The 12,879-nt window shown below is 44.2% G+C and overlaps 1 protein-coding gene across 4 annotated transcripts in view; it reads left to right on the top strand.

The window, feature by feature from the left end:
• Positions 1–12,879, top strand: part of noc2l (NOC2-like nucleolar associated transcriptional repressor) — a 163,845-nt gene that overhangs the window by 59,692 nt on the left and 91,274 nt on the right. For all 4 annotated transcript variants that reach the window (XM_059952319.1, XM_059952316.1, XM_059952317.1 and 1 more), the window contains one exon: positions 11,267–11,378. In XM_059952319.1, coding sequence (XP_059808302.1) covers positions 11,267–11,378 — 112 coding nt within the window. The remainder of the gene's footprint in view (positions 1–11,266; positions 11,379–12,879) is intronic.

Below are 12,879 nucleotides of genomic sequence, written 5' to 3'. Positions count from 1 at the left end.
CTGGTGTGGTAAAGCTTCACACTAAGCACAATGCTGCCTAGTTAGACCAAATGGCCATGTGGTACAGGAACAGAATTAGACCGTTCAACCAAATCCATCATGGCTGATTTATCATTTATTATTATATTTATTGTCTATTGTCTATTATAGTGAATGATCAGCCATGATCTTAGAATGGCGGTGCAGACGCGAGGGGCCGAATGGTCTACTTCTGCACCTATTGTCTATCATACCTCCCAACCGCATTCTTCTGTTTTCTGTCCGTAGCCGTTGACGCCCTGACCTATCAGCTTCTGTTTTAACTTTGAGGGCACCAAAAAAAAGTGGCGTTTAGCATGATGCTGTTAGACTTGGGGAATTTCAGCATTCAATTCCGATGCTGTTCGGCAAGGGGTGTCTATACGCCCTCCTTGTGGAATGTGTGGGGTTTCCTCGGATGCTCTAGTTTCCTCCCACAGTCAAGAGACGTACTGCGTAGGTTACTTGCTCATTGTAGATCGTCCCATGATTAGGTTAGAGATAGACGCCTTATTGATCCCAAAGGAAATTACAGTGTCACAGTAGCATCACAAGTGCACAGATATTCAAATATTAGAAGAGAAGTAAGAAAGAATAAAAATAAGTTACCTCAAACAGTCTAACAGGAAGGGGTCATCACTTTCCTCTCTATAGGTTGACTCATTATAGAGCCCAATGGTTGAGGGTAAGAACGACCTCATATACCCCTCTTTGGAGCAGCGCAGTTGTCTTAGTCTATGACTAAAAGTGCTTCTCTGTTCAGCCAAGGTGGCATGCAGAGGGTGAGAAACATTGTCCAGAATTGCCAGGATTTTCCGGAGGGTCTTTTGTTCTACCACAGCCTCCAGTGTGTCCAGTTTGACTCTTATAACAGAGCCGGCCTGTCTAATCAGTTTATTGAGCCTGTTGGCATCACCCGTGTTGATGCCATTGCCCCAGCACACCACATATAGAGGATTGTTCTGGTGATAACAGACTGGTAGAACATGTGAAGGAGAGGCCTGCAGACTCCTCAGTCTCCTCAGGAAGTAGAGGTGACTCTGGCCCTTCTTGTACACAGCCTCTGTGATGGTGCTCCACTCAAGTCTGTCATCCAGATGTACCCCCCAGGTACCTGTATGTCCTCACCACATCCAGAATCAGAACCAGGTTTATTATCACTGGCATGGGATGTGATTTAGTAACTTAGTAGTAGCAGTTCAATGCAATACATAATATAGAAGAAAAAATAAATCTTATTCAGCATACTTAGTACAGTATACATATATTGAATAGATAAAAATAATGCAAAAACACCAGAAGTACTATATATTAAAATAAAGTGAGGTAATGTCCAAGGGTTCAATGTCCACGTAAGAATTGGATGGCAGAGGTGAAGAAGCAGTTCCTGAATCGCTTATGCGTACCTTCAGGCTTCTGTACCTCCTACCTCATGGTAACGGTGAGAAAAGAGCATGCCCAGGGTGCTGTGGGTCCTTAATGGACACTGCCTTTCTGAGTCATCGCTCCTTGAAGATGTCCTGGGTACTTTGAAGGCTCGTACCCAAGATAGAGCTGACTAAATTTACAACCCTCTGCAGCTTCTTTTGGTCCTGTGCAGTAGCCCCCCCCCCATATCAGGCAGTGATGTAGCCTGTCAGAATACTCTCCATGGTACATCTACAGAAGTTTTTGAGTGTACTTGTTGACATAACAAACCTTTTCAAACTCCTAATAAAGTACAGCTGCTGTCTTACCTTCTTTATAACTGCGTGGATATGTTGGGACCAGATTAGATGCTCAGAAACCTTGACACCCAGGAACTTGAAACTGCTCACTCTCTTCACTTCTCATCTCTCTGAGGATTGGCATGTGTTCCTTCATCTTACCCTTCCTGAAGTCCACAATCAACTCATTTGTCTTACTGACATTCAGTGCAAGGTTGTTGCTGTGACACCACTCCAATAGTTGGCTTATCTCACTCCTGTACACCCTCTTGTCACCACCTGAGATTCTACCAACAATGGTTGTATCGTCAGCAAATTTATAGATGGTATTTGAGCTATGCCTAGCCACACAGTCATGGGTATAGAGAGAGTAAAACAGTGGGCTAAGCACACACCCCTGAGGTGCACCAGTGTTGATCCTCCACCAGCGAGGAGGAGATGTTATCACCAATCTGCACAGTTTGTGGTCTTCCGGTTAGGAAGTTGAGGATCCATTTGCAGAGAGAAGTCAGAGGCCCAGGTTCTGCAACTTCTCAATCAGGACTGTGGGATTGATGGTATTAAATGCTGAGCGATGGTCGGTGAACAGCATCCTGATGTAGGTGTTTGTGGTGTCCAGGTGGTCTAAAGCCATGTGAAGAGCCATTGAGATTGCATCTGCCATTGACCTATTGTGTTGATAGACAAATTGTAATGGGTCCAGGTCCTTGCTGAGGCAGCACATATTCACTATCAATAGTAACAGAAGGCAATGCAGGCTTCATCTTCCCAAAGTCCATCACCATCTCCTTTGTCTTACTGATGTGGAGCTGCAGATGATTGAACTTGCACCATTTGACAATGTCCTCCACTAGGGCCCTGTACTCATCCTCCCGTCCTCCCTTATCGGGGTTGCCTGGCTTGAAGGTCCTACTGCCCGCTGCATCGCTAAATATATAAGATGGCCTCCATAACAGAAATGATTACACTAATGAAGTAACAATCAGTTTGCTGGAGGAACTCTGCAAATTGAGCAGCATCCGTGGGGAAGGAGATGAATTATTAACATTTCTGTTTGAAGAAACCCTGTGTCACGGAATGTTGACAGTTGCCGATGTTACGATATGTCAGGAATTTCCTTCCTTCCAGAGATGCTGAATCCACTGACTTCCTCTAGCATGTGTGTTGCTCCAGATTCCTGCATCTGTCTCCTCTTGCGTCGTTGTTCTGTTCAGACATTTCATTGGCTGCGTGGGTCTTTGAGGATGAACTCACAAGGGGTTTGAAAAATGCCACTGAAATGCACAGACGCAAGGGATTCTGCAGGTGCTGGAATTCTTGTACAATAGGCTCTTAGCCCTAGTTATCTGCTCCACCCTCCCCTCTTTTATGACCCCTCCTTTTTGACCCCTCCCTATTTCACTTTGTGGAGATCTGTTTTCACTTTGACAGGAAAGAATTTTTTTCTGTTGATCAGTGTCAAAAAAAAACCAAATTAAATACACTGTATTCAATGCAGTAAAACTTCCGAGGGAGGTGAATATTTTTTATAGGCACTGTACGTCACCAAAGACAGATGCACTGCGGAGATCATTCTAACTGGTTGCATCATTGCCTGGTTCGGAGGGGCCACTGCACAGGATCAGAAAAAAGCTGCAGAAAGTTGTAAACCCTCCCAGCTCCATCATGGCCACTAGCCTCCCCAGCATCCAGGGCACCTTCAAATGGTGATGTGGTGTCCATGATTAAAGATCCCCATCACACAGGCCATGCCCTCTTCTCATTGCTACCATCAGAGAGGAGGTACAGGAGCCTAAAGGTAAACACTCAACAGCCTCTTCCCCTCTGCCATCAGGTTCCTGTATGGACAATGAAAATTACCTCAGTATTTTTCCTCTCTTTTTGCACCACTTATTTCATTTAATTTTCATATATATATTTATTGTAATGTACGGGGTTATTATGTATTGTGCTGCTGCCACAAAGCAACAAATTTCACAACATATGCCAGTGAGGACTATTTATTTGAGTTGGTGCCCAGAATTGGCAGCGGTTCAGATAAAGCATGATCTGTGTACAACCTGAAGCCTTGGATGTTGAAGTTAGGTTCCTTGCAAGACGAGTCCTGAACTCCACCAAGAGGTAAGCCTTGGGCCCATTACGCCATTTGAGCAGCAGCCCAATCAGAGATTGGGAGCGAGAGAAGCCATGGATGCAATTTCAACATTTAAGAGAAGTTTGAATAGGTATGTGAACGGGAAGGGTATGGAGGGCTTCAGTCCAGGAACAAGTCAATGGGACTAGGCAGTTTAAATGGTTAAGCACAGACCAGATGGGCCCAAGGGCCTGTTTTTAATGCTGTAGTTTTCTAAGGCTCTATGACCAGGCTCAGGAACGGTTATTACCATACAGCCATCAGGCTTCGGAATTGGTGTGGATAATTTCACTCACCTCAACACAGAACTGACTTCACAACCTGCAGACTCGCTTTCAAGGATTTTACAACATTCTCAGTATTATTTATTTACTTTTTGTTTATTCTTTGCGCGATTTGTTAGGACACTTCATCACTGCTCTGGCTCCATAACCTGTGGACCTCTTTGGTTAATGAAGATCTGGAACGGCTGACAGTTTACGTATAAACTGTTTCGACAAAACGATATTTTTCCATCAGCTGTTGGTGTTTTACTTTAAACCTTTTCTGCCAAACCACTTAATCTGTCATACTATTTAACTGAATTGTGCGTTAACTTTGAGCAATGATTTTACCATGTTCTTGTCTCGCCATGTTGAGACATGTTGGCCTTGTTGAGCTAAAATCTGTCAGTGTGACTTTTGGACGTGATATTTCAGTGACTTTGAGTTTTGAAGTATTGTAAGCGGAGATTTGATTATTTTTTCAAGTTAAATCAGTTTCAGTGAATTTGAAATTTTGGTGTTTACAGTTTTACCGGGGACATGTGGGGAGGGTGGGAAGGGCAGGGAAACCCGTGCGAGTTAGGGGAAAGTAGGAGGTCTGGCCAGATTCAACAGCAGGAACAGATTATTGTATTGTTCCATTCTCTGACAGCGCTGGGTAGGAAAGTGAAAATCGGTGACAGTTCCCCAAAGTTAGGATTAATAGCACATGGTAGGTTTAAACACAATGGTGACAGTCATGAGATTTTTAGAGAGGCCCGTGAAGTCAGAAGTCAGGTTAATTGTCGTCTGCTCAGGTACAATGAAAATCTTCCTTGCGGCAGCATTGCAGGCACGGAGCTTCAGATAAGCAGCGTTCACAAGAAAAGCTTAGACATAAATTATATACAATTTATGCTGCTGCCATCAGGTAGGAGGTGCAGGAGCCTTAGGTCCCACACCATCAGGTTCAAGGACAGTTATCACCCTTCAACCATCAGGCTCCTGAACCAGTGTGCCTGATTCCACCCACCTCAACACTGAACTGATTCCATGACCTAAAGACTCACTTTCAAGCACTCAAAAACTCAGTATCATTTATTTACATTTTTCATCATTTGCACCATTTTCTTTTGCACTTTGATTGTTTGTCAGTTTTTGTTGTGTATAGTTTTTTATAAATTCCATTGTGCCTGGGTCAGCCATTGATATTGCATTCTAGTTGTCTAGATGCACAAGCCAGTGGAGTACAATATGGAGAGCAAGCTCCCCCTCTCCACACAGCTGATGAATCCAAAGGAACGGCAGAGACCGATACAGTTTGGCATCAGCAGCATCACAGTCTGAATTGACCTCAATGTTGTACCTCCTTAGGGACACCAGCTTCTGATTTTTCCCTGTGGGTTTATTCCCAAAACCTTCCCCGTGATTGGGAACGGTCGCAAGGCAGCAGAGGTTTGAGATCAGAGTTTTCCTTCTGTATGAATTGCCAACCATGGCAGACTAGGCCCATCTGCTTAAAGCAACTGGTTCTAAGTTGCCAGTTACCCGCCTTTGCCCCTTCTGTCAGTAGAAATGGTTCCACCGGGCTTTGTCTGTGACAAGAATTGAGCCCCATCTGGTGATTGCTTGCGCTGTAAAGTGATTGTGCTAACCGCTAAGTTATTGCACTGCACTTTAGTGCAAAGTGGTCGTATAGTGTTGTTGTATTCCATGCTCTGAGTTCGGTTTCCACTGAGGATTTTCCCTTTGACCCATAACCTACCACCATGAAGGGGTTAACATATGACAAGCGCTTGATGGCTCTGGGCCTGTACTCACTGGGGTTTAGAAGAATGGGGGGGGGGGGATTTCATTGAAACCTATCGAATATTGAAAGGCCTGGATAGAGTGCATGAGAAGAGCATGTTTCCTAGAGTGGGGGAGTTTAGGACCAAGGAGCACAGCCTCAATACAAGAACGTTCCTTAGAGATGACGAGGAATTTCTTTAGCCAGGGGGTGCTGAATCTTTGGAATTCATTGCCACAGATGAGTGTGGAGGCCAAGTCTTTGGGTACATTTAAAGCAAAGGTTGATAGAATCTTGATTAGTATAGGCATCAAAGAAGGCAGGAAAATATGGTTGAGAGGAATAAAAGAATGTCTATGATGGAGCTGACTCAATGGGCTGAATGGCCTAATTCTGCTCCAATGTCTTATGGTTTGATGGATCTTTAGGAGGTGAAGCATTTGGAGAAAATGAGCCTGTTTTGATCTCAAGTCAAAGTGAATATGTTATCAAAGTACATACATGTCTCTATATACTATTCTGAGATTCATTTTCTTGCAGGCATGACAAATTGTGTAAATAATAAAGAATAAGTAATACTGCGAACATGAGTTGTAGAGTCCTTGAACGTGACTCCATAGGTTGTGGAATCAGCTCTGTGTTAAGGTGAGGGAAGTTATCACGCTGTTCAGGAGCCCGATGGTTGTAGTGTAATAATCGTTCCTGAACCTGGTGGTGTGGGACCAAAGGCTCCTTTACTTCCCGCTGGTGGTAGAAGTGAGAAGAACGTGGTGGGAGTCCTTGCTGATGGGTGTTTCTCCCTTTAGGCAGCACTCCGTGTAGCTGCGATTCAGAGCAATGGTTAAACCACGGAGATTCCACAGCACTGCAAAGCCAACATTTCAGTGTAACTTGTGAATGGGATGCATTGAGAGCACTCAGCAAATCAGCCAACGGTCAAGGAGAGACAAACACAACAACGGTTCATGCTGGTCACTTCTTGGTTCAGACTGTTTGCACACTGTGGAATTTATTTGCCAAGGATCAACTTTATTCGCCATATATGTTTACATATATGGATTGGCAGGGTGCAGATAATGGAGGTATAAAGCGCTCCTTCCCTCCGCTGGCCTGCAGGTCACTGTTGGGCAAGATGTAGCACCTGTTTAACCCCCCCCCCCCGATTAGGGTCACGTAAAGCCATGGGAGCAGGTGGTGAATGGTCGTACGAACAGCTGGTGTGTATCACAAGTCCTGGTTATGTGACCACTGTCACGAGGCTGACAACGTCTGAAGAATATTGATAACGGCTGGGGTCACGGGTCTTGTAAAGACACTGCCGAGAAGGCGGCAATAGCAAGCCACTTCTGTAGAAAAATTTGCCAAAAAAGGATGATCATGAGACAATGATCACTCACGTCACGACAGGGCACAAGATGATGATGGCATTTACATGTATTAGGAATTTACTGTGGTGTGTTAGTCAGAATGCAACATGATAATGACGGATGCTGATGCATTTCTTGACCATGGAGATCACTACTTGGCGTTCACTTGCCCATTACAAATTTGTGCGTGGGTGATTGTATGGTATCATAAGACTTGCAATTAATCTATTTGCTACAGAGCAACATGTCGCTGTATGGATAAGTCTTTCAGAGCGTGGATAATAAAGTTCTACTGTTGCTGACTTCCGTGGAGTTCTGTGTGGATAGTTGCACTTAACCTGGAGACAAGGGCAACTGCTAATCTGATTAAGCATAGCAGATCTGATTAAACATAGCAGCCGCATAGACGGTCCTCTTCCCCCCCCCCCCCCGGCGTGCTGTTGTACAAAGACTTTTACAGATGAGTGCTCAAACGCAAGAGCATCATGTGACTAGTGCTAAAGATAGATTCTTGGAATGTGACAGAATGGAGAGCTACAGAGAACAAGCAGGGTGGTGGATGGATACCGCAGCCAAAATCACATTGGCCGCCATCTTACTTAGAGTGAACGTGAGATGGAAAACCTTTTAGATCATTATGTTATCTTGCGTAGAAAGAAAAAGTAGGTTCTGGAATCAGGTCAGTGTTGAGCCGAGGCTGATGATTGAAGGGTAGTAACTGTTCCTGAACTTCGTGGTGTGGGATGTAAGGCTCCTGTACCTTCTGCCCAATGGCAGCAGTGAGAAGAGAGCGTGGCCTGGATGGTGGGGGTCATTGTAGATGTGTTCAGTGGTAGGATGGTTCAGGAGCCTGATGGTTTTTGGTTAGTAATGCTTCCTGCATCTGGTGGTGTGTGATCTAAGGTTCCTTACCTCCTGCCTAGAAGAGACCATGACCTAGATGGAGGGGAATACCTTCACCGTTTCGGGCTGAGATTTCCTGTTGTAGCTACTGGAAATCTGAGATAAAGTCGCAAAATGGAAATAATCATCATGTCTGTACAATTGTAACAAGAATTTGCCCTTCTTACGCTCTTTCATGTTGAAATAAAGGTCAACTTTGCATTTGCCTTTCTAATTACTTACCGTATATGCATGCTAGCTTTCTGTACTGCTGAGCTGTCAAGCTTCCTTTATCCTTGTGTTTATGTTGAGACCTACCTTGAGTTTCATGATCAAAATCAATATCAGAAATGCTGAAAGCAGGGGAGAGTGGACCTTGGGCATAGTTCACTTGAAGTTGTGCGTTAACTGAAACGTTCCTGCACACATAACCTTTGTTGCTGCACAGCTGGAATTTTCTTTAATAACGTTAATATAATTTTGAAATTATGCTAATTTAGTTTTGAAATCGATGTTAATATAATTGTAAAATACCCTCTAATTAATTGCGTTAATGAACATAATCCATAAATTTTCTCAATAATAAACTTACCGTAACCTTTGAATCATTTTAGAGCTCAACCATATTGTACTTACATTGTCAGTATTTCAACTGCTGCAAATTGTAACAATATCCACAGAATGGAAGTCAGCCTGCTGAACGCTAACGCCGTCAAAGTTTAGAAGTTTAAAAAACGTGAAGGATGTTCTTTGTTGTACCTTATTTCATTATACACTTTTATAAATGAAATCAGAAGTATGCACACCTTGAATATTTAGAATGAAAATTGAAAAATCACATCACACAAAAAAAGTTCGAAATGCCATGCAGTTTCCAGGCCATGTAAGAATTTCCCGCTCAGAGCAAGGATTGGTCTGTGCAGCTGCAAAAAGCAATTAGAGGAAATGTTGACTGTGGGAGAAAGCAAAGGAAGAGGTGGATGAGGTTCAGCAAACTGGTTGGATGGTTAACTGATGCACTGGTTGCCCTTCTGTGAAAGTGGTGGGCATACCGTGTAAGTGCCGGGACGTGTGGCAACACTTGGGGGTTGCACCTTACCCGCCAAGTCCACTAGATTGAAAGTCCTAACACTTGATGAATTCCTCACGAAGAATGTTTTGTATTTGCTATTTATTTTTTGCATTTACATGTTGGTTGTTTCTTGGTCTTTATGTGTAGTCTTTCGTTGATTCTGTTGTATTCCTTTGTTCTACCAGGAATGTCTGCAAGAAAATGAATCTCATGGTGCTATTTGGTGACAAATACATACTTTGATAATGAACTTACTTTGAATGTTGTTTATTCTACTTCATACACGATGACACAAAGGTCTTAGGCGCAAATATATAGCTAGGGTGCCTAAGACTTTTGCACAGTACTGGGTATCATGTCTTTCCAGTTACCAAGTATCACAATACTACTGAGCTAGTAATACAAAGCTAAATACTCTTACTTCTGCAACAACGCACAAAATGCTGGAGGAACTCAGCAGGTCAGGCAGCACCTATGGAGAGGAATAAACAATCGATGTTTTGGGTCGAGACCCTTCATCAGGACCTGAAAGGAAGGGGGAAAACACCAGAATAAAAAGGTGGAGGAGGGAAGGAGGATAACTAGAAGGCGATAGAAATCAAGTGGGTAGGTAAAGGGCTTTAGAAGAGGGAATCTGATAGGAGAGGAGAGTGAAGCATAGGAGAAATGGAAGTAGGAAGGGGGCCTAAGGGGTGGTGATAAGCAGGTGAGAAGAGGTAAGAGGCCAGAGTGGGGGATAGAGGAGTGGAGGGGGGAGGGAATTTTTTTTTTTAACCAGATGGAGAAATCGATATTCATGCCATCAGGTTGGAGGCCACTCAGATGGAATTTAAGGTGTTGCTCCCCCACCCTGTGGGTGGCCTCATCGTGGCACAAGAGGCGGCCATGGACTGACACATCAGAATGGGAATGGAAGTCGTCTTATTTCAGTTTCCCTACCACTTTCCTATTTTAACCAATATACAGAACTGTGCAGAAGCCTTAGGCACCCTGTCTATACGTACGTGTCTCAGACTTCTGCCCCGTACTGTAGCCGTGCCCTGGCCCGCTTTGTTCCCTGTCGTCCAACCAGAGTTGATGGCAGGTTGTTGCTTTTCCTCCTACAGAATGGGAGCCAGTTTGGAGAAGGCTCCTCGTGCCACTTCCGCAGATGGGGTATGACCCAAGGGAGCATTGAGTAGCTTGTGTCTTTACCCACTGAAAAGAATCATGGAAGATTTGAGTGGCAATCTATAAGCACAGGAGGTTCTGCAGATGCTGGAAATCCAGAGTAACGCACACAAAATACTGCAGGAACTCAGGTCGGACAGCATGGCTGAAGGGTCTCGGCCCGAAGCATCGACTGTTTATTCCTCGCCATAGGTGCTGCCTGACCAGCTGTGTCCCTGCAGCACTTTGTGTTGTTACTGTCCTATATGCAGTCTGGCCATTTTATTGGGCACCTCCTGTGCCTAATAAGGCTCCCATTATGTGTACGTTCGTTGTCTTCTGCTACTGTAGCCCAAAAACTTCAAGGTTTGTCGTGTTGTGCATTCCTGCACACCACTGTTGTGATGTGTGGTTATTTGAGTTACTGTTGCCTTCCTGTTGGCTTGAACCAGTCTGGCCATTCTCCTCTGACCCCTCTCATTAAGACACTGGATCTGTAAACTCCAGAGCAGAGTACCCCTCTGTTAATGGCATAAAAAATTGTGAAGCCCTGCTCTGAGTCTGTAGTGCATGAAATTCCCAGGAGATCATCAGTATCTGAGATCCTCAAACCACCCCATCTGGCACCAACAATCATTCCACAGTCAAAGTCACTTGGATCACATTTATTCCCCATTCTGACATTTGGTCTGAACAACAACTGAACCTCTTGACCATGTCTGCATGCTCTTATGCATTGAGTTGCTGCCAGATGATTGGCAGATTAGATATTTACATTAACGGTAATGAAGTGGCCACTGAGTGTATTGGCTGATGTTGCAGGTCTGTTTTTCATATTCAGGAGAATGTACACCAGAGTCTGGTGGAGAGCAGAAGTTAGTTTTATGCTTTGAACTTGTTTTCTCAGGTTGCTACCCACTCCTCGGTACTATCCCCTTCGATTGCACTGTGTTCGTGCTCTGACGCTTCTCTCCGACTGCACCAAGACCTTCATCCCCGTGACACCCTTCCTGCTCGAGGTAAGGCTCAACTCTGATTCTGATTCATAGCCATACGGTTCAGAAACAGGCCATTTGGCTTGCTGATGGATCCGAATGTTTTTGCTACCCACGGTTCTTCAAAAGTTGAAAAAGCAGCCTAAAGCCTGTTGCTTACAGCCATTTTTATTAAGCACCACAAGAACAAAGAAATGAAGGGAGATGCATCAAATTCAAGATGAAATGTAATTGTCATTTGACCTCACACATGAACACAGTCAAATGAAACAGCGTTCCTCTGGAGCCAAAGTGCAAAACACAGAACCAACAGCCACACACAGCACACAGTTATGATAGAAAAAGACATAGTGTCACAAAGAAGTACATATGGCCCAAGTCCCTGAATTTCATGGCTTGTAGATGGTGCAGCCGCAGACGGTCCACTTGGTCTTTCACTGAGCGAACACTGGAGAGCAGCACCGTTGGGAAGTGGCCGCCTTCAACCACCTCTCTCTCGCACATTGGCTCTGGCAACTCCTTCCCTGAGCATCTGCAACCCGCGACCACAAGGCATGGGAGCCTGATCCGTGCCACAACCGAAAGCGAAGAGAGAAAGCAAAGTTTAGTGGCAAGGCGGAAGAAGAGGCAAAAGAGGAGGAACTAGTGTATTTTGGCCGCCTTATACCAGATTGCTAATGGCGTAAATTCCATTGGTTAAATCTACCAAAAAGATTGTTCCTATTCAGGTCATGCGATACCCACCATTAAAACTAGGAAGTTTCCAGAAAGGTACAAAAACAGCTGCAAACATTAAAAAACACAGTGAACAATTATATGTATATAAGTAATTATACAAAAATGCAAACAAGTATAAGAAAGTTAATCTACAAGGGCTCCCACAGTAGCGTGGAGGTTAGTATGACGCTATTACGGCTCAGGGCATTACAGAGTTCAGAGTTCAAATCCAGTGTCCTCTGTAAAAAGTTTGTACGTTCTCTCTGCAATTCTGTGGGTTTCCTCCGGGTGCTCTGGTTTCCTCCCACAGTCCAAAGACGTTCCGGTCAGTTGGTTAATTGGTGATTCTGAATCGTCCTGTGACTAAGCTAGTGTTAGGGTAGTTGGGGGGTTAGGCTGGAGTGGCTTGTTCCAAGCTGGATCTCGAAATAAAATAACAGTTATAAAGTCTAATCTATCAATGTCCATCGAAGCTCTTCCCATTTTCCTGGATGTTAGATGTAAGATGTGAAATAAAATGTGCACAAATACATAAATAACAGCATGTGTTTACAATGTAAATAGCATTATAAAATGGTTGAGTGTTTACAGTGCAGTGACTGAGGTATGAGGGGGATTAACTAGAACAATTGTTGGCGTGTGGCCAAGTGGTTAAGTCTTTGGGCTGGCAATCTGAAGGTCGTTAGTTCGAGCCTCAGCTGAGGCAGCAAGGCACTTAACACCACACTGCTCCTGCACGTTTACAGCCCAGTGGCAGCGGTTGGTGCTGTATGGACAAGACAAGATCAGATTAATTCCTGGGTGAAGA

Source organism: Hypanus sabinus, chromosome 27, assembly GCF_030144855.1.
Source record: "Hypanus sabinus isolate sHypSab1 chromosome 27, sHypSab1.hap1, whole genome shotgun sequence".
Lineage (NCBI taxonomy): Eukaryota > Metazoa > Chordata > Chondrichthyes > Myliobatiformes > Dasyatidae > Hypanus > Hypanus sabinus.
This window is presented reverse-complemented; position numbering and strand designations above follow the sequence as displayed.